This window comes from Sinocyclocheilus grahami, unplaced genomic scaffold, assembly GCF_001515645.1.
Source record: "Sinocyclocheilus grahami isolate Dianchi unplaced genomic scaffold, SAMN03320097.WGS_v1.1 scaffold842.1, whole genome shotgun sequence".
Classification (NCBI taxonomy): domain Eukaryota; kingdom Metazoa; phylum Chordata; class Actinopteri; order Cypriniformes; family Cyprinidae; genus Sinocyclocheilus; species Sinocyclocheilus grahami.
In genome coordinates this window covers 432895-455891 of record NW_015506021.1, presented here as the reverse complement: position 1 = coordinate 455891, position 22997 = coordinate 432895, and the positions used below count along the sequence as shown (strand labels likewise).

Here is a 22997-nt window from a genome sequence, read left to right as displayed (position 1 = left end):
GTTTGCTAACTCGTAAAAGTCGGTTTGCACCATGTCACTATTGTATGTATCTATATACATATAGATACATACACACACACACACACACACACACACAGTATATATGTTTATTTTTGATTTTTGTTTTAAATGATGCAGAGCTATGATGTAGAGCATTTACCTTACAGTATGGATGTTTTTCCATTACCATTTCTTTTGAAATAAATTTTAATAAACAGTAAATACATTTTGAAATTTAAGTAATTTTTGCTAAACTTCTGTTAAATATAGTAATGTATATGTAAATAACATTTTTTAAAGAAAATATAATTTTCTCCCCTCATATTTTTTCTGTTATTTCTCACAAATTAGCAGACTGGTAACATTACCTGCAGTACTCAATAATACTACATTTAGTAGCATGCCTAATACTGATTTGTTTTTATTGTTATTTTAATTCACAAATGAAATCACATTGCAGTAAACCGTCATAATGTAGTGTTTAGCATCTCTTCTGTCTCTCTTAAATGAAACTACACAGAGTGAAGTGAAAATTTGAAGGTGTTCATAGGACCAAATCATCCTGTAAAGAATCCCATTTAACCCAATCCAATCTGGAACAGGCACACAATCCGCCTGTGCTTTGTGTAAAGCAGAAGTCTGTAACAAGCTCCACTAATACCTCTGCCTCTCCTCTTCCAATAGACCAGCTTCCCAGCCAAGCAGGACCGCCTCCTCTGCCACCTGCTCCACATCAACACAAGCTGCATCCGTCAGTCACCTCCCTCAACCAGTCACTGGCCAATCAGCCGACAGAGTTTCAGAGCACATCTGAATGCGTGCAGCTGCAAGAAAACTGGGTTCTGGGTGGCAACGTGGGCTTGGAGAACAGGTACGTGTTTTTACACAGTCATATGCTGTGTCTGAACTTGCTCTCTCATTCACTAACTGTTTTCATATGTAGTCAATGACTATAGGAGTAAAAGAAAGTAAGCGAGTAAATTATTTTTTATTATTTTATTTTATTTTATACATTGATTAGACATAGATGAATATGTTATCTACAGGTGATGCCCAGATATTTAAATGTTGAGTTCCTCTCTGTACAGTCTTCTGAATTAATATTAAATTAATAAATGATTTAGTGAAGAAACATAAAATGTTTGTTTTCATAGTTTTTGGTAAACTGAACTATTTGCTACCAATCTTTATAATTTTTTAATGAAGTTATGACTTATCAAAAAAGTTATAGAGATGTACCAAGGCAATATTAAATAAATAAAAATCAACTTCAGACAAGCATTTATTTTTTATTTTATTTTTATTTTTTGTATATGTCAGATTTGGCGAGTGTACATCAGTTAAATCAGATTGTATTATGGGTAAAGGAGTGAACTATATAGGGAAATTCATTATATAGGGGATTCAGACAAAACTACAAAATGACTGACACCCTAATATAGTGCACTATATAGGGATTAGGGACACAGCTTATGTCACTTTTACAATCTTTTGAACATTGTGTATCATGAATCTCTATGTTGTGTATAAATATTAAAATTGCACTTATGTAACTGAACTTAATAATTTACATTTGTGTCAAAAATCATAGTCTATATAGTCATTTATTTTCCATTGAGTTCCCCTCAGTTATTTATCACAACTCATTTCTAAGCAAATATTGTGTTAAGGTGAGGGCTGCCTACCCAGCATCCACCTGACAGAATTAATTTATGTATGTATGACATGAGTACCATATCAAGCATAAATAAATACATATCATGTTAGTCTCACCCTCTTCAGATATGTACATACACACATCATTTGGGTCCCAAAAACATTTCTATACACACATTTGTTCTTATTATAATGATACAAAAATGTTTTATTGTAATAGTGCACACAGTCTCTTAACCTGTTTATTGTTTAATTATATTAATAATTAATAATTATATTGTTTTAATTAAGGATTAAAAGTGCAAAACAAGTCTTTATAAAAGGATATCTTCGTTTATAAAATTCAGCCTTTGTTCATAACTGACTCACAGAGTAAATAGTAATGTACTGCATCATAGATTTTCCACACCCATATGCAGATTTCTAAATGCTACAATCAGCATTTTCACTTCAAAAGGCTGAAGGGAAGGGTCCCGGTAGACTGGGTCTTTGCAGAGGCCGAATATGAATGCAAAAACATTGGAAATAGACGTAATTAACCAAAACAGAAGTTACCATGTGCAAGCCAACATTTCTATAATGTATACAAGCTATTTTATGTAAACACGTATAATTAAATGACCAAGTAGTGGATACAGAAAATACGTTGTTTCCCATAAAATAATATTAGTAGTTAAATCGAAATCAGTCAATTCATGAAATTCGTTTGGCCTGTATTTAGACTAAGTGGATGAAACATCAAAAAGAATATGCTTATTTTTAGCTTAAAGGGCTCATAACAAATCTTCCTTGATTGTTTGAAATAAAATACTTTTTGTATTTTGAAAACATACTGTCAGTTTCAGATCTGAAAACTTCTTTCACATGCCAAAAAGATCTTACTAAAACTAAGCTGCAAAAATGGCTCTTTTAAAAATTATTGGATTTTTGACATCAGAAACCCAAAAACATGAACATGTGATTGACCACATTTACATATCAGATGCCTGTTCAGTCTTACTCAGATATACTGTATATATTTAGAGTGAGAGAGAGAAGCTGGAAACTGGCAATTAACTTTTTTTTAACAGCATGAAGGAGTTAAATTCTTCCTGGAAGATATATTGCGCATAATGTCATAATGGCACAGTTTATATAACCCTGCATTTGCTGCATGTACCCCGAGGAGCCTGAGCTGCCACCCACTCAAAAGGTTAAACAAGACGAATAACAGATTTAGACTGTTCACAGTATCATTCCACACCAAAAAACATGTGTGCCATTAAATGTACAATCTCAAGACTGTAACTAAATGTGCTGAAAAGTACCTACTAGATGGCTATTATTTTTATCCAAAAATACCATAAATGTTCAGTTTTCAGCCAAAAGAGAAAACAGCGTGTTGTTTTATATTTGACATGGACAAAAAACAGTATGCATGTGAAATAATCCAGGATGGATATTATTTAAATGTAAATCATGATGAATTATATGTTGAAACATTTTTTTTTATATTTATATAATATTCAAATGTTATGCCACTTGAAGGAAGAACAAGTCTAATACTACAGCCTGGTCTAATGTTTATACGTATGTATTAATACATAATATTTACAAGCACAAAACTTACATTTTTGACGTATTTCAACGTTTAAAACGTACAAATCGCTACGTATTTTCAGCTAAAAAATGTAAAAATATTTACGTATCTTTTGTATCATTAAGATATTTGTATCAATGCATTTTTATCATTTTATCAATAAGCGATTTAGATTTTTAGACCCCTTAACCTACCCCCAAACCTAAACCTACCCATTTTATAGCGAATATGCATTTTTATCATTTTATCAATAAGCGATTTAGATTTTAGACCCATTAACCTATTTCCAAACCTAAACCTACCCATTTTACAGCGAATATGCATTTTTATAATTTTATTAATAAGCAATTTAGATTTTTAGACCCCTTAACCTACCCATTTTATAGCGAATATAAAAGGATATGAAACGCAATTGACCGAAATATGCAGGAAAATAACAATTTTAGTAACAATATAGCATTAACATATTTTTATAGTCGCTTATCCCACTCCTACCTATAAACCTAAACATTTCTGTACAGTATAAGAAAAACATGACAGACAGATGCAATTACAATCATTTATTTATTGCAAAAATGTCAAAAGCAGTACCAAAAGTAATCCAAATGACGATGCGTTGCAGCCGCGAACCTCTCTGGCGGAATACAGTAGGTTTGTGTGAGCCAGAGCAGAATTGATGTTGTTAATCGCTGAAAATATTATCCAGATTATTTTCCCGATCCACTCTGTGAACTCGTGAAGGCGCGAGCGCATCATTCAAACACACCTCACCAGAAATACGGCATGTCACAATCTGTGACGAATGCAGGTGAGAGCCAATGAGCGTTCGATTATCTTGCCGTAAAACCTGTCGTTTGAAGCGGCAACATTTGAATTTGTAAAGAGCGCGTCAGTCAGCGCTAGGGATGAGCGATACCACTTCTTTTGTTTTCGATACGATACCGATATTTTTCAAGGCAGTATCGTCGATATCGATACCGATTCGATACTTCTGAACTAAACTTTTAAATTATGAAATTTATGAAATTATTAAATTACTAAGAGTAAAATGGGTAATGATAAACACTTAACTTTGTTTAAAACACATTTTAACATTCAATACGCCTTAATTGTAACTTATTAGGTTATACTACACATGGTTCAAATATGTTTTTTGTTTACACATGATAAATATAAATGCTACACTTGAACTACAGTCACTTTAGTAAAACCATGGTTAATTTTCATAAGGGGCTGCCAGTGACAGGCTGTTACATGCATAAAATGCAACCTTTTTATTCTGACAGTGTATGATTTTTATTAACATTACAGAATAGAACATGATCAATATTATCTTTCAACGTTCAATTTAAATAACTGTAATTGCACAAACTATGTAGGCTACAATTTCAGTTTGTTTATTGTGAAATAACTCTCTCCTTCTGTCCTCTGATAAACATTGTTCAGTGCTGCCGTTCCCAAAAGCTTTAATGCTTTCTTTATGATACTTTTGGGAAACGCAGCCCTGTTTGAATGTACTTTCAGAAGTGAGTGAACGTTCTCTCTGATTGATTGGTTCTGTCTTGCAACATGTGCGTGTGTTCAGATGAGCAGGAAAATAGTTATATCCTACACAATTACTCGCTAACAAAGGTTATTCGTCCAATTCAATGCATGTACGCATTATTATTTTGTTGTTGTTGTTGAATTAACAAAATCACTGGTAAATAAAACACACCTTAGTATCGATATTTTTTGTTTGAGTATCGACTTTCGATACTCGCGTCAGTATCGATATATCGATGCTTTGGATCGATACGCCCATCCCTAGTCAGCGCGGGCTTTGCTGCACACTGTCGCTGGACTCGCTGCTCGGGATGGAGATGAAGATCGCCGAATAAAGGCTTGTATTTGGGTCTGTTCCTCGCAATCGTATGGATTCGGAAGATTTGGATTACAGCGCACGAATAAAATTGTTTCATTTCATAATTATGTTGCATTTTTGGTGTATTTTATAGTTCTATTGTCAGTCACAGCATGTCGGAGAAAACACCTTTTTTTCCCATGGCCCATGGCAAACAAAGAAAACATTACATGACAAGTAAAGGTTAAACGATTGCAGAAATTTTATTTATTTTAAGGTTTAAAGGGGTCATATGATGCGATTTCATTTTTTCCTTTCTCTTTGGAGTGTTACAAGCTCTTGGTGCACAAAGAAGATCTGTAAATTTGCAAAGACTAAAGTCTCAAATCCAAAGAGATATTCTTTATAAAAGTTAAGAGTCAGCCACACCCCCCTAAAATGGCTCGTTCGAACATGCCCACACATATCTACCTCACTATGTGGAAATATTTGCATAACACCACACAAAAGTTCAAGCAAAGAAAGAAGGCGTAACTTTTATTCTCACTGTAGTATTGTTGACGCTGCCGCCATGTCCTGAAGACGCTGTGTGCTTCGTTGTGATATGTGGAAAATGATGTGTTTTTTTTAACTTTAAACCGCATAAACACATTTCATTACACCAAATACACAAAATAATGTTCTTTTTAGCAGCATCATATGACCCCTTTAAAGTGAAGTCTTGCTTAACATTATGTAGGCCTATTCTTGGAAACGAGCTGGCAGCAGAAATCACACAACAAAATTAAATGTTATCATTTTATATTAAGTAAACGAGTAAACAATTTAATAATGCAATTGACAACAAGGTAATTAATATGACAGCTAAAAACAACTAATAATAAAATTAATGCCGCGATTTCAATATTCATAAGGATTCATTTTTAGGTGTCATCAATACGTCAGTTTTGTATGTTTAGATGCTGAAAATACGTCAGTATTGTATGTTTTAGTGCCTGTAAAAACATAAGTGTACGTTTTATAGAAGCACATTTTACATAAAATAAATACGAATGATCATGAGATCACGTTGAATACTAACAGCTAAGTTACCTGTGCAGCTGAAATATATTTCTAACAATCATAAAGCAATTTCAAACACTATTTTAAATTACCTTATACACCATGGTATCTAAAGCAATCTCACTGTTGCTTCCTGTCATAAAATGATTGCAATGTGTGTAGGCTAGAATATACTAAATTAATCAATTAAGTTATAACCTAGGTTGAACAAAGTAGCCGTGTGTGTGTGTGTGTGTGGCATATATAGAGGAATGGGATGTCATTATAAAAATAAGTGTGGAGTGGATCATCTTGAATGAATGACTCAAACTTAATTTCAGTCTGCAATCAGCCTGGCCTGAATTTAGTGTGGCTTTTCTTTCCCTGGTATTTCAACGTCCGTGCTTTTTTTCTTTAATGTTTTTCATTAACTTACAAAAAAATTGGTGCCTTCACTTCTGGAAATCTCTACTAAACGTGAAGTAGCTTACTGGCTATTTTTCATCAGTACAGGAATATATGTAGGACAGGAAGGATAAGTGTTAATATTTCATAAATCATTTAAACAGGCCACTAAATAGTTTTTCTTTTCTTAATGAAATGGCATGTAATGTAGAATCCACCCTGCAGTCACACTGTACACATTCATTACTAACAGAAGTGTTGGCAATGCTGCATGTCGGGTTTTTTATCTTTGGCAGGCTATAGCTGTTGTGCTCCATTGTGGAGAGGAAAAAATCAACAACAACAAAAAAAAGAAAACAAAGAAAACAAAGGACTATAGTGAGAGTGTACTTCTTATGGATATGAGAAAGTAAGATGTTTTGTAATCACATCAAGTGAAGAATCTTTGTTGTGTGTCTAGATCTAGGCAGAGAAAACAGGCTTCTCCTGTTATTAATGGTCCCAGTAGAATTCCTCTACTACCTCTCTCTGTCTCTCTCTTCAGCTTCCTCTCTTTCCTCCTCGCAGTACACCAATCCATCACCATCTCCTTTTCTCACTACTCTACCTTTATCAGAGTGTTATCTTGAAAACTTTCCACTCCGCTGTCTGTCACAAAGACTCTGATCTTTACATGTCAACAGAAAGGGACTGTCCTAAAACTTCAGTGGTGCAGAAACCTCCAGGGAGCGTCTTAAAATACCGCCACTCTTTCGAGTGCTGGAGAGGCACCTGCTGCTCCGAGACCCCTACTGAGGTGGCAGATCTTTCCGCCTCAAAGAGGATGCTTGAATCCTAGTTGGAGTTGAGAGGAAATGTGCAAGTCCTCCTTGTTTTTCACAGTTTTTTTTCCTCCTCTCATTTAACTTTGTCTCACGTGTACATTTGTTGGAAAGAGGAAATTATTATAAAGTAGAGGTCTTCGCTTTAAACTCGCGTCACCAGTCACATACTCTTTTAGCATATAGACTCAACCGTTTTAACTCTTTAAGTCAACGAGTAGTCCTTTGAAAAGTCCACTCTTTTCTTTAGCCTAGCTAATGCGGCAGTCATTATATATCAGAATATGCCAGGAAAGGACTTCTATTCTTTTGTCTGCAATTTCTCTTTCAACCTCCAAATCCTCCCTTTTTCTTCTGTAGGACCTCTTCTTTCGCACCGCAGCATTCCAAGCGTCAACCCAATGACAAGGAAAGGTGGGACGCTGACAGAGAATCACATTGTACAAGAGCAAAAAAACTATTTGGGGTGAAGTTACTTCTTAGTCGTCCTAATGCAAACAACACTCTCACACCCTACAAAAAGGGGCAATGAGGATTAGCTTAGTCATTTTCTCTGCCTGGCGTCACACTCCCGCTAATCAATTATAGATTGTTTGGCCTCAAAACGGCACACTGTCAGTGTATTTGTTAATCGTTTGTGAAGGCTTTTAAATGTGCCTCATTCAGTGTGCAGTGGCCCGGAACCTATCCGAGCCCTTGTGAAAAATGTGTGTGTGCCTGTGTGTTTGGAGTAGTGGCAGCAGCTCATAACTGTGCAGATTATAAAGTAGATGTTTTACAATGGAGTCCTTCGGAATGAAAAGCAGGCATCTTAAACCAGGCCTGTATTGAAATTTCCACAAAAGAACAGGTGTCAGAGTGCTTCTTGACTGTTGAAGTTTTAACTTTTAAAGAGTAAAGCTGTTAGTAGCTGGTGAGTTTTAAATGTTTCCTCATCTGATTTACAGTTTACAGTCAATGATTGTTTGTGTGTAGAAGATGAATCAGGTACCTTCACATTAAAAATGTACGGCATGTTTGACAAAAATGAGAGTAAAGCTGTTAGTAGCTGGTGAGTTTTAAATGTTTCCTCATCTGAAATTTACAGTCAATGATTGTTTGTGTGTAGAAGATGAATCAGGTACCTTCACATTAAAAATGTACGGCATGTTTGACAAAAATTATAAAATAATAATGTACAGATGAGATGAAGACTAATCTAATAATAAATGTTTTATTCTTGTGGGGGCCGCCATGCTGAGATGACATGACCAGTTGTGTCTTAAAATTTTATTTTGTATAACACTTTTCTAGTGTTACTTTCCAAAAAGTAAAATAAAATAAATAAATACAAATTACAAATATATGTGTGTGTGTGTATATATATATATATTAGGGGTGTGACGAGATCTTGTGTGTCTGATGTGTCTCACGAGAACGTGACGATATCCTCGCGCAGACCTATCAGATATATTTGCATTACACTGGCTCGTTCATTTACTACACACATACTGAAGCACGCGTGACACTCGCGGTGATTTCAGCATCTGCCGTCTCACTAAATAAGGATGTAAACACATGAAACAACATTTCCAGATGTGCTCTGAGAGTCACTTCATGAGCATTTTACAGTTTGATTTGAGTAAAACTAGCATCATACCTCATACACAGAACTGTAAAGGTATTCACGGCAACCCGTCAAAATAAAAGTCCGGTTTGATTTGAAGACATTGTGCCTATAACTATTTTTCAGCAGAATGTAAAAAAAATCTTGTTTGCTTAATTTTCAATCATTAAAAGATAAATGATAAATGATAAATTAAATTAATGTTTTATGCCTTCATTTGATAACCAGAAAAATGTAAATACACAACACAGGATTTCTAAGGGGGGAAAAATCATAAGTCTACTTTAAGAAAAAAAATTATAAATTAAGTTGTTTTATCCATTCAAATACTTAGATATGCTAAAAACACAGAATTTGGTAACAATAAAAAAGATAAATAATATGGTGAGAAAAAAATAAAACATTTAATAGGGCCCTAAACATGTAATTTTTGTTAAACTTTTAATAAACTGATGTGAAAATGTATAAGTTTCATGATATTAATTAATTAGACATGCTTTTTAATTAATACAATTTCATTTAACTATTAAAAAGGAGTCGAGAAAAATTTAAATGAAAAAAAAATAATAATCCAGAAAAATTTAAATGGAAAAAACGGAATTTAGGAAAAAATCAAATGGATTTCATAGGACCCTAACTATCCTTCAGCCTTGCCATGCCCCCCAGTTTGGGAACCACTGCTTTATTCTTTAAAATAGATTCATTAATCGTATTTATTATATGTTTTTTTTATTAAAGTGGAGATCAGTTTACTAAATAATGTAAACTTGACTGGCTGCTTCACTTCTACTTTAAAGAGATATTTATGTTGTTTATTATTTATTTTTATTAATACTATTTATAATTTTTGTGCAATTACTTGCCTGTCAGTTGAGTTTGTGGCAAAACATTTTGCAGTGTTTACATGTTTATTACTGCATAAAATGTATTGAAATAGATGTTTAATTTCATAAAGTACAAGTTGATTTAAAAATGCAACTACTTTTTTGCATTTTGTGTTTTTCAGTTTAATAAAAGACAATTTTCCCTTATATATTTCATCATTGAGGATTTCTTTAAAAAAGTCTAAAGATCTCGTCTTGTTCTCGTAAACGCAGTCTCGTCTCGTGGGATAAGTGTCTCGACACACCCCTATATATATATATATACTGTATATACACTGAACAAAATTATAAACACAACACTTTTGTTTTTGCCCCCATTTTTCATGAGCTGAACTCAAAGATCTAAGACGTTTTCTATGTACACAAAAGGCCTATTTCTCTCAAATATTGTTCACAAATCTGTCTAAATCTGTGTAATTAACCCTTTCTCCTTTGCCGAGATAATCCATCCACCTGACAGGTGTGGCATATCAAGATGCTGATTAGACAGCATGATTATTGCACAGGTGTGCCTTAGGCTGGCCACGATAAAAGGCCACTCTAAAATGTGCAGTTTTACTGTATCGGGGGGACGGGGGGGTCTGAAAACCATTCAGTATCTGGTGTGACCACCATTTGCCTCACGCAGGGCAACACATCTCCTTCGCATAGAGTTGATCAGGTTGTTGATTGTGGCCTGTGGAATGTTGGTCCACTCCTCTTCAATGGCTGTGCGAAGTTGCTGGATATTGGCAGGAACTGGAACACGCTGTCGTATATGCCGATCCAGAGCATCCCAAACATGCTCAATGGGTGACATGTCCGGTGAGTATGCTGGCCATGCAAGAACTGGGATGTTTTCAGCTTCCAGGAATTGTGTACAGATCCTTGCAACATGGGACCGTGCATTATCATGCTGCAACATGAGGTGATGGTCGTGGATGAATGGCACAACAATGGGCCTCAGGATCTCGTGTTACGTTTATAATTTTGTTCAGTGTATATATATATATATATACATACAAGTATATCAAAGCAGTATGTATATATTCTGAACAATAATATCCATTATAACAGTATTCATATAACTTTTATTATACTTATGTAATATGCAAGTGTGTACAGTGGAAAAAAGACAATAACGCAATTCGGTCAAAAGTATAAAGGCAGCACATTTGCCTTGGAGCAAAAAATAGATTGTATATAATTTGTGATTTTTTTTATGAGCTCAAAACATTTTCTTGTTATTATTTTGTGGTTTGTTTTTCTTTAATCACATTTAAATCAGACAGTAAACTTAAATGAAAAATGAAATGGACAAAAAATGGCCCTACTTCCACAGCAATTGTATGAGGAGGACCAACGGCACACCAACCGTATAATGCCTCCAGTACACAAGACTGTACGCAGCAGCCAGTGTGAGGCCGCCAGGGAGAGAGTTAGCAGCAGACTGGCAATGTAACAGCCAGCACAACACAGTGAACGGGAACCACCAACAACACATGAAACTTTGCTGGAAATTAATCTGAGAATGTCTGTTTTATTGATGTGTGTGTGGCATGAATTATATAAACAACAAAAGGGAACAAATCAAAATATAAGCAAACTGCCCTGTTTTGAAGCAGAATTAGAGTCAGCAAAACAAACAAATTATTATTATTTTTTATTTTTTTAGAAAATATTAAAGTATAAGATACTAAGCCTATATATACTGTATCAAAGCCAACAATTTTTTGCCTAATTTTATACAATGTGTTTTATATAGATATATGCATGTATATAGTGAGTGTGTTTGTGTTTATATCACATATACAGTGGGTATAGAAAAGAGTTTAAAATAATTACATTTTGTTGCTTTGCAGCCTGAAAAAGACGGACACAGTTTTTTTTTATCCAGCTGTATTTACTCAGTGCAACTTATTACATCCAAGTGAAAGATATAACACCAACATGTCAGAAAAAAACAATAAAAAAAACAATTAGAGTTGGAAAAAGGACCCCACCCCCTTGTGTCAGTATTTTATTTGAACCACCTTTGCTTTAATTACAGCATTTAGTCTGTTGGGATTGGTCTCTACTAACTTTGCACATCTCAATTGAAGTTCAGTTCAATTTGATGGTGACAGTTTGTGGACTGCAGTCTTCAAGTCTTTCCATAGACTTTCAGTGGGGTTTAAATCTGGGCTCTGACTAGGCCATGCAAGGACATTCACCTTTTTTCCTTCAACCACTGTGTGGTCAGTTTTGCTGTGTGCTTCAGGTCATTGTCTTGTTGGAAGGAAAGTGTCTTCCCATTGACAACTTTTTGGCAGAGGGCAGCAGATTTTCCTCAGAATCTGACAGTATTTTGCCCCATCTATTTTTCCTTCTATCCTGACAAGTGCTCCAGTCCCTGCTGCAGAGAAACACCCATAACAGGATATTATCACCTCCAAGCTTTACTGTAGGAATGCTGTTATTTGGATGGTGAACTGTATTGGATTTCTGCCAGATATATTGTTTGGTGTTGAGGCCAAATAATTAAATTGGAGTCTCATCTGACCATAACACCATTTTCCATGTGGCCTCAGAATTTTCAAGGTGTGTTTTGGCAAAGCTCAGTCGTGACTGCATGTGGCCTTTCTTGAGGAGTGTCTGTTTTCTTGCAACCCTCCCATACAAGCCACATTTGTGGAGAAGTTGTGATATTGCTGTAGGCCTCTTGGTTGCCTCTCTGACCAGTTTTATCTTAACTCTTTCAGTTTGGCGTGACGTCCTGATCCAGGGAGGGTCTGTGTTGTACCAAATACCTTCCTCTTCTTAATAAAAGACTTCACTGGGCTTCTAGGCATTGGTAAAGCTTTTAAAATGTTTTTGTATCCATCTCCTGACTTGTGCCTGTCCACAACTTTATCCCAGAGATATTTTGACAGTGCCTTGTGTAAGGAATTTTAACTCAGTTGTAAGGGAATTAATTATTATTGATTCAGGTTTTGATAGGACTCGGATTTGAAGAGCCCAATTCAACCTGATTCGAATTGATTCTAAATTTGATAGTTTACACTCTATCAGCTACTCGGCCAGCGAGAAGTTGATGTCAGTGTATATTACCAATTGAATATGTAAATTTTGTATTCTCCCTGGCCACGGGTGAAATACAATTATGATAATTTGTAAGCTCTTAAAGAGGTAATTATTATCAGTGAGCCACGAGCTAGGTAGCAAGCAAGGGATCTTGTTGGCAATAGCTTTAACCTTGAAATTATATGACACCAGACAATCGAGTATTTATAAAGGGCTCTGTTTACATACCAGGTTCTTTGTTCTTTGGTCCATTAGATGTTTTACTGATGCTGAAACCAGTCACAAAACCTACTGACCTTCTGTAGCTTAAACCGGTCCAGATGGGAGGGGTCAGTTCTTGTTGTCTTAGTATTGTGTCGACATGGAGGTGGCCTGGCAAATCATTAGCTCCGTGTTTTCTTTGTAAAGATAAGCAGAGCGAGACAGGAACTCATTGAAGAAAGTTGCCGCCTGGCGGGTCACGGTTTATGCTTTTACGACTCTCATCTGGTTTGTGTGATGTTTGGAAATGCTTTACACTTGCCTCCCATAGTTGATTGTTTGCTTCAGTTGCACTACCAAGGGCTGAAAGTCTCCAGGAAAGCTATTTTCATGCTGAGCTTATCAGAATGACCACAGCTGATCACAGTTGAAAGTCAAATGGATTTGTGTGCCATTGAGAAGGTGATTAGCTACACCTGATTGAGTTTACAAGTCATTTTAGGAGGGGGGTGATCCTTTTTCCAACTCAGTGATTCTGGGGGTTTTTTCTGACATGTTGGTGTTATATCTTTCACTTGGATGTTATAAGTCACACTGAGTAAATACAGCTGGATAAAACAAAAACTGTGTCCGTCTTCATTTCAGGCTGCAAAGCAAAAAAAAATATATATTTTAAAGGGGGGTGATTCTTTTCTATACCCACTGTACATTAATAGGCACATTACTAGGACTGAATTGCCCAGTTTAAAGAATGTGAAAAATAAGTAAATAAATAAAGTGATATTTTAATAAAATCTTTATTTTATATATACACACTGCATTCAACATTTAATATGTTTTAAATGTTTTTGAAAGAATGCTCACAAAAATGCATTGAAAAACATAACGTGTAAATTATTATTGCAACTGTTTTCTATCTTAATATATTTTAAAATGTAATTTATTCCTGTGATGGTAAAGCTGAATTTTCAGCAGCCATTACTCCAGTCTTTAGTGCCACATGATCCTTAAGAAATCATTATAATATACAGATTTGGTGCTCAATAAACATTGTTGAAACAATATTGAAAACACTTATGCTGCTTTTTATTTTAAAAGTATTAAAATAAAAATAAAAAATCTTCCTGACCCCAGAATTTTGAAATTAATGATGCTGTTTTTACAAAAAATGAGAGTATTGTAGGAAGGATATCAGTAAGTCATTCAGTGTTCATCCAGTGAGGGATTCATCAGACTGATTCAAACTCTAAAGTTTGTGAGTTTTTATGAGTTCAAAACTTTTCTTGTTGTGATTTTGTGGTTTGTGCTTTTCTCATCACATTTCAACCAGACAGCAAACTTAACATTAACAACTCAGGTAAAAAATGATTTCTTTTGCCATGGCATTGAAGATTTGGCAGCGGTGGAGCGCCACTGATGAAAAGCAGAGCAGAAAACACTGCCATCAGATCCTGATGCATACACATCATTATGGGTTATGTTTGTCATTATAAAATCTAGAGTTCAGTTAACCACAGTTCACTTTGACTTGACTTTGTGTGGTTCTTTCCATCATAGTCCATCGTTAGAGACATTCATTTCATACAAGTACAGGCACTGATCCAATGACAGCCCTTTAAATCAATGAAGCTATTAGGATTTTAAAGGCAGCTTATTAAATTACAGCTTTTGTTACATACAAAACCTTGTATTTACAACAAAGAAATAGCAAAGCTATAGCTGCAGTTTCCATGGTGATTAAAATAGTGATATGCACCGTGGATGAAGCGGAGTCCAGCCCAGGGTCGTCACATGTGGTTGCAGCAAGCCCGCCGGCCGCTCCTTCATTGAATCCGACTGTTCTCAAGCCCGCCTGCCACCGCTCACTCTAGCCCGGCCTCCGCTCACTCAGCCCGCCAGCCGTTCCTACAGAAAGGCAGGGCATAGAGGAGAAACATTAATTTACAGTATGTGGAAAATAATGTGTTTTTTGAACCTTAAACACATTTCATTACACCAAATACACAAAATAATGTTCTTTTTAGCAACATCATATGACCCCTTTAACTTTCAAATTCTCAATAGGTCAGACATTTTAATATAACTTTTAAAAAAGACACTGCTACTTTTTTGTTTTGTTCACAGCTCGTTCTGAAAGTTTTCAGCAAGGTTATTGTTTTTATATTTCATCATCTCATATCTTATCTCCCTTTCCCTATAGGCACTTCCTGCTTAAGACTGGAACAGGCACCACGTCTCTCTTCACAGCTCCCAATCCCGGTTACACTATGGCGACCGGGGCTGTCTACTCTCCACCTGCCCGTCCCTTAACCCGCAGCACACTATCAAGAGGTGCATTCAAATTTAACAAGTCACCTAAACGGTGTTCATGGAAATGCACCGCTCTCAGTGCTGTAGGCGTGGCCACCCTGCTGTCAGTTCTGCTCTGCTACTGTATAGGTAACTGTGTGTGTGTGTGTGTGTGTGTGTGTGTGTGTGTGTTTGCACGCCCTTATGTGACCATGAGGTACTCAGGTGCGAGCTGTTTTATCCAGCCTGCCCCCATAAGAGATAGCGAAATAGCTCATCAGGTGGAGTTTTTCCTTCCTCAACCTTCATCTGTGGCCAAAACACCTGGTGCTCTGCTCTAAATAGTCGCCCTATCTCTAGGAAGTCACATACACTGAAAAAAAACCATCAGTTTAGTGATTAATATCTGGAGCGGAGCAAAAGCTGTATGAACTGATCTTATTGTCCACACAGCAATCTATATTCACTCTGTTAGCCCACAGAAACATTATAACCTCCATTTTTTAATTCTCTCCGTTTTTAACATTGTTTCCCCACTGTGAGTTATTTGCCGCAGTCGAAGACTCTTCCTCCCCTGCTTAAGGCCTGTTAGAAACATCCATCCCTCCAAAGATCAAACCGAGAGGAAGAGAGGTGTGTGAAGCGCAGCCTCCTCAGCAAGCTCCCTCGCTGTGAACTTTGAAGGAGACTTTTCCCAAGCTGTTTTCACACAGATCAAGCAGTTAAAAAAAAACAACTAGAAAGGGTTTGCCTAAGATTTATCAGCAGTGCATGAAGAAGAGAATGTTTTGAAGAGAGAATGGGGGAAAGAGGAGAGATGGCAAGGGGGAAGAGAGAATGGGAGAAACTCCTGCATTATATAACGCAGACATGTTTTGATCTTCAGGCTTTTGATTTTCGCATTTGTCCTTCTTTGGAATCTCACTGGAATCTAATTCCATTTTCTCGGCAATAAATGTTTTCAGTGACAAGCTTAAGACTGATCTGGAGTATACTCAAAACAGTTTGCATCAAAACCCCATGCAGCGATAATTCAAAGAACATGTTTTCAAACAGAAAAAATACATTTTGCACTATTTAGAGCAGATTCTAATGAGGGAGGTTTTCCTTTTGTATGCACTGCACTTGTGCCCAACACATGCATAAAGGAGACTGCAAATCACCTTCCAGAGTGGCTTTCAACTGCTTTTAAACTATATCCTTTTGCAAATGAGAATGTCTCATGACATGATATGTGCTTGCTGTTCCGTTTCACGATCTTAATTGCTTTCTCTCGCAGCCATGCATGTACTTGGCCTGAACTGGAAACTGAAGGATGTGGATAATCACGCCTTTGAGAATGGACAAGCCAAACCAGTGACGTTCCCGACCAACACTGTGACTGCAATTTCAGCAGATGGTAACATTTCAAGGCCGAAATCAATTACCTTTCAGTCACAGAGGACTGCATTTACACATCCCTATGAGATATTTTAGATACATCATATTATATAGATTGCAGTTATTTCTTTCAAGCCACAAAGATTACTCATTTGTAGAGTAGTGTTTTCTTTTCAGTTCCTTTCTTGTTCTTAGTGCAGTATAGTGCATTTGAATGGAATATTAAGTGGTAATTGTGAGATAAATACAATTTGAGATACAGTATAAAGCCTCAATTGCAAAACACAGTCAGTTGTGAGAAATAAAGTCGCAAATTTTAATGATGTCACACAATGAGAAACAGTCATAATTGAAAGATATAGTCACATTGTGAGATTACAGGAAACAATGTTGCAATTTAGAGACATAGTCACCTTGTAAGATATGTCACAATTATAAGAAACAGTGTTGCAATTGAGATACATAAAGTCGTATTGTGAGATAGAAATTTGCAATTGTGAGATATAAAAGACAGCTAACCACCAGCTAGTCCATTCAAGTATGCAACAGTCATTTTTCCTCAATCCAGTCAATTCCCAATGGATAAAATAAGTGAAAAGGGCCATGAATGTTGTTTCTTGTTGACTTTAAAGATGTCTTAAGTACTACAGAGAAACAATAGTGATAGCGTCTTTCACTGAAGAGTGACAGTCTCCAAAGAATAGCACCCACTGTGCTAGGTTTGGCCTAATTACCATGTTTAGAAAGCATCAGTTTGAAGTCAATAAAAGATGATTTCCTCACTCTGAGTGCGAGCCTGTCATGCTATATTGTTTTCTTTGAATTGACTTACTGCCTCTTTCTGAAGTGTGATATAAAGATGTTTGCCTGTGTTGTATAAACTCTGTCAACTGTCATCTGAGAGTATGAAAGAGCATGGCAAATGCCTACTGCAAGTTTTAGGGTAATGTTTGACATTTAGAGGCTCTCATCAGGAAAATCAGTGAAGAGACCATTTATCTCTAAACATATAGATTTTAATATTTTAATTACATTTTCTTTTGAAATTTTAGACTTGAGAGAAGACCCTTGGTTTTATCCAACTGTTGGCCCTGGCTTAAATGAAACTGTCTTGACTGGACTGATTGACATTAGTATTTGACTGAGTATATGAATACAATTTGGACAAACATTACATTGCATTACATGTAGTCATTTAGCAGACACTTTTATCCAAAGCGACTTACAAATGAGGACAATGGAAGCAATCAAAATGAACAAAAGAGCAATGATATGCAAGTGCTATAACAAGTCTCAGTTAGCTTAATGCAGTACACGTAGCAAGGGTTTTTTAAATAATATAATAAATAAAAAGAAAACAGATAGAATAGAAAAAGAATAGAGCAAGCTAGTGTTAGAGGTCTTTTTTGTTTTAATTGTATAATAAATAAAAGAAAACAGATAGAATACAAAAATATTAGAAAGCTAGTGTTATTTCTATTTTTATTTTTTATAAAGAAAACAAGCAGCAAATGAATAGAGTGTAAGTCTAAAAGGGACAAGTGTTTTTTTTAAGAATAGAATTAGAATAGAGAGTGATAGAGTTAGAGGGTCAAATAAAGATGTGTTTTTAGCCGATTCTTGAAGATGGCTAAGGACTCAGCTGCTCGGATTGAGTTGGGCAGGTCATTCCACCAGGAAGGAACAGTTAATTTAAAAGTCCGCAAAAGTGATTTTGTGCTTCTTTGGGATGGCACAATCAAGCGACGTTCACTTGCAGAACGCAGGCTTCTAGAGGGCACATAAGTCTGAAGTAATGAATCTATTGGTAGCCAGTGCAAATTGATAAACAGAGGTGTGACATGCTTTCTTTTTGGCTCATTAAAAATTAATTTTCCTGCCACGTTACAAACAAATAATAAATAAAAAATGAAATATGCATGATTGCCCAACAATAAAAAACCTTACTTAATATCTAACTGCAGATTTAAGTCTGATAAGTGAACTGTGAATAAATATCAAATATTATAACAATACAATTGTGACAGTTTTCTGGGCTTGTGGATTCAGTGTAATATTAATCACAAAGGCAAAAAAAAACAAAAAACATAACATGTCCTTGTTGAATAGACGTATTTATGTAACTAATCCAAATATGGTATAATATGCTGTATGAGATACTTATTTAGTCAATATTGTTTTAATATGTGTCTGCTCACAGGAAGGGTAGGAGTGATGCTGCAGTATAACTCCACGTTGGACGCAGGGCAGGTGGAGTTGGGTCAGCTGGTAGCACATGCCATTCCACCAGGAGTTTTCTGGAGGTCCAGACTTCTCATTGAACAACCCCACTTTCTCAAGTTTAATATTTCCATTCAGAAAAATGCCCTGATTGGAGTCTATGGGAGGAGGGGACTTCCACCCTCACACACCCAGGTAATACAGTATCAAAGTCTTCTTGTTTAATTGTCTCAAATAAGTCACAAGTGGCTAAATTAGTTAATTATTAAGTTATTTAAAAAGAAAGTCAATTAACTTCTTTAATCTTCCAGAATGAATGAATTAGCTTCATTATTTGGCGTTTATTAAACCACAAATAAACTGTTGTCTGTCAAGTATCCGATAATCCTGTTGACAGAAGCTATTCAATATAAAAACAGTTGAGGGAATCAGACGTTCAAGGTTAATCACCAGAAAGAACAAATCCTACTTTAATCATAACAAAACAAAACAAACTGCTCCAACAGAAAGACATCTCTCTGTCTTAGTGATTGGCTGGGTGTTTAACACTCACAGCTGTCAATAAAAGCAGAATCTTTGTAAGTGCTGAGGAAAACCGTCCAACTTATTGTAGATGTTCAATCAATGTGTCCCCAAAGCCATCACAATAAACTCAAGCAAGCTTATTGAGTGCTGCTTCCAATTTGCCATGTGTCTTCTTATTGCTTTTGGAAGCTGACCAGTAGGAAATCAATTGGAGAAACTTTAGAGTCTTCAGTGAATAGGTCTATCTATTTATTTTAATGTTCTGCTTGAAGTATGGGAAGTTCTTGTGAATAACACTCTGTGATGCCAAATGAATGAAAAATATACTTTTTTTTCTTTGTATTTTAAAAGATTTCTTGGGATGATATTTTTGGATCAGACAGGGTAATGGCAGCCTAAATTTCATGGTGTCTGGATATAAAATGTACCTTTTACTTTGTTGTAACACATTTGACAACAGCTGAATAATAGTGGTTAATGTAATTGTGTTTGTTTCAGTACGACTTTGTGGAGCTTCTAGATGGCAGTAGGCTCATCTCACGAGAGCGTGTTCAGTTGGATCCGGAGCTCAGGGACCGACTGGAGAATCCGGTCAGCGTTCAGCAGGCAGGCTTTATTCAGTACCTGCATACCAGTGTGTGGCACCTGGCCTTTTACAATGATGGCCGCACCGTAGAGCCTGTCTCATACAGCACCATAGTACTAGGTGAACTAGCACATGTAATACAACCATGTAAAGTCATGTGATTGAGTGCATACACATTTGTTTTTGTTTGTGCACCACAGAGAGTGGCTGGTTATTTTGTGTTTCCTGCTTATTTATGCATCAAAGCTGAAAATGTAATTTCATACCCAACATTGTGTAATGTGACGCTCGACAGAGCAATTGGGCTGTTGTAAAAAGCTTTTATAGGTGCTTTCAGATGGCCTTTTAAATTTCTGTCTTGCACCCAAGTGCCTGAGATAGCGCAGCAGTGATAATGAGGTGTGCAGAAGCATGCCCTGAGATGTTGCCTAATCAATGAGTTTGATTCTGCCTCTATCTCATTCTGTCAGGCCAGGGAATATGGAGGCCAAAAGACTAACTCTCTAAGCCTTGAGCTGCTGAGCTGTTTGTTTTTATCTTTAAATATATATATTTTTTATGTTATGCGGTCATGAGGAGGATCTGTTTTTATTTACAACAAAAAAGGAAAGGGAAGTACTTGCTTTTTCAATTATTTATACATTTATTTATTAAGTGGGAATTCAGTATTAGGCCACTTCCATAGAGACTCCTTATAATTCTTGACACACAAATATGAAGCAGTGTAAAATGCAGTTAATGCGCCACAGATAAAATGCAATTTTATTATCTGGGCTTCTTTGTGCAGAGTCGGTGATGGAATGCCCACACAATTGCTATGGCAATGGAGAATGTGTCTCAGGCACATGTAATTGCTTCCCAGGATTCCTTGGGCCATATTGCTCAAGAGGTGTGTGGTGTCTTCTAATGATATAGTTTTCGCTGTCAGGATGAATCTCACAAAACATGTGAAGAACCTCTCCATCCATCCATCCATTTATCTATAAGAATTACAATATAAAATAAAACGTAAAATTAAAATGAATTAAGATTTAAGTCAGTAAGATTCTGGTACTGTATTTAGGTTGTAGACCTTGTCTGGAAGGATTACTTTTATTATTGTATTACAATAATGAGAATCTAATGAGAATCATCATTGAAACAAATGGAAATTGCACAACAATTTGAAAGTAAATCATCCTGGACATGTTTGGTGAGATTCTCCCATCTGTGCTCTACCTTTATCCTTCTAGCTTTATTTTCTTTCCTTCTTTTAGCGGCATGTCCAGTGCTGTGCAGCGGAAATGGCCAGTACAACGGCGGGAGCTGTCAGTGCTACAGTGGATGGAAAGGAATTGAGTGTGACGTGCCCAGTGGTCAATGTATGGACGCCCAGTGTGGGGGTCGTGGCTTGTGTGTTACAGGATCCTGCATATGTAACTCTGGCTTCAAAGGTGACAACTGTGATGAAGGTAACTGGACAGTTTTCAGCAGCTATGTGAAGAGAAACAACACATGTAGCTCATTGTAGTGGAGGAGAGCACTTTTTCAACACCACTGAGCAGCTAATTACATGGATGAGTGTTCTGACTTAAATACTGGTTTTTGTTGTGATAAATTAGCCACACCATTTAGCAGCATCCACTGACTGAAATGGATTCCACATAAGGGATTAAGATAAGGCTGACAGCCAAGAAAATACCCCTTGCATGCACACAAAATTTTTCCTGTCTTTTGATTTTTTATTTTCCTCCTGTTCTCTCTGGGTAAAACCAATTGAGTCTATTGATCCACATTCAATAGGCTTGGGTATTAACTCTTTAGATGTCTATGTCCAGGTCATTTATACAATGTTATAATTGTAATTTGACTGAATGAGTAACTCACCCTGAGGTCGAGAAGAGAGGGAAAGACCTAGTGAGTTGCCTGAAAAGATAGACTTGCTAGCAATAGATTGTTTAAAAAGCAAATGCAAATAAAATTTCTTATGCTACAGTTTTCTATATACAGTAGTTGCACAAAACAACACAAAATTCTTGACTTTAGAAATAACCAAATTACAATTAATAATGTAGAGGCAGTGGTCACATTAAGTTGATTGCCAATTAAAACCTACAAAGAGGTCTGACAATTGCACTTTGTTAGCCTCTTGATATGTGTTTTTCAAAATAGCTTGAGGCTTCCCCTTCAGGAACTCGAGCTGCGCCGAGATTCGCTTTGGGAACGCCCCTGCGTGACCGCGTTCTGAAGCACGTGTAAAATCAGTCCAATGGAGCAGCGAGACATCACGAGTGGGATGACGTGAGCACCAGGAAGTATAAAAGAGCATCCGGCAGAGCGCAAGTTAGCTTATGCTCTTCAGTAGTGCTCTGTGTATGTGTCAGTCTATTTACTGTTGTCTGTCAGTCCACAAGCATTCAAAAGAATATGTCAAAGTCTAAACTAATATCTATGGCGAGCAAACGGCATTACAGACGTTGTGTGCCTCCCTGCCCACACTATCTGGCATCGGGGGATACACACGATCTGTGTGTTGTTTGTTTAGGAGCGGAGCATGCACGGTCAGCTTTCGAGGGAGCTGATTGTCATCAGTGAGAGTTACTCTCGCTGCGTATGCTCCGCTCTCGCCTGGCTGTGTTTGATGAGAGCAGCCAGGTTCGCGATCCCGCTGGCAGCGGTCCCGCTGTTGCCGAGGCACGGCGTAGACTGTTGTCGTGGGGATCGCAGGTGGATTTAGTGGAGGGATCCGAGACGGGCTCGTCCTTTTCTCGGTCCACATGCGCTAGATCCGCAGCTCTCTCTCAGGGTTCGTAAGCCCGCGCTGCGGTTTCTCCACCCTCCCAGAGAGAGAGAGCAAGACGCTTCATCTATCTTCCTCCTCCGAGGTGGATGTGATGAGTGTCGAGACAGAGGAGACTGTGGACTCGCCACCACAGTCCC

At 36.7% G+C, this 22997-nt stretch overlaps 1 protein-coding gene across 1 annotated transcript in view; it reads left to right on the top strand.

Annotated features, from left to right (window-relative positions):
• Positions 1-602: 602 nt before the first annotated feature.
• The window catches only part of LOC107562817 (teneurin-3-like), a gene marked incomplete at its 5' end in the record, with an annotated part of 64294 nt that continues 41899 nt past the window's right edge, over positions 603-22997 (top strand). Inside the window, 7 exons of the mRNA XM_016247547.1 lie at positions 603-871; positions 15279-15517; positions 16647-16766; positions 18948-19162; positions 19991-20198; positions 20866-20967; positions 21335-21529. Coding sequence (XP_016103033.1) covers positions 603-871; positions 15279-15517; positions 16647-16766; positions 18948-19162; positions 19991-20198; positions 20866-20967; positions 21335-21529 — 1348 coding nt within the window. The remainder of the gene's footprint in view (positions 872-15278; positions 15518-16646; positions 16767-18947; positions 19163-19990; positions 20199-20865; positions 20968-21334; positions 21530-22997) is intronic.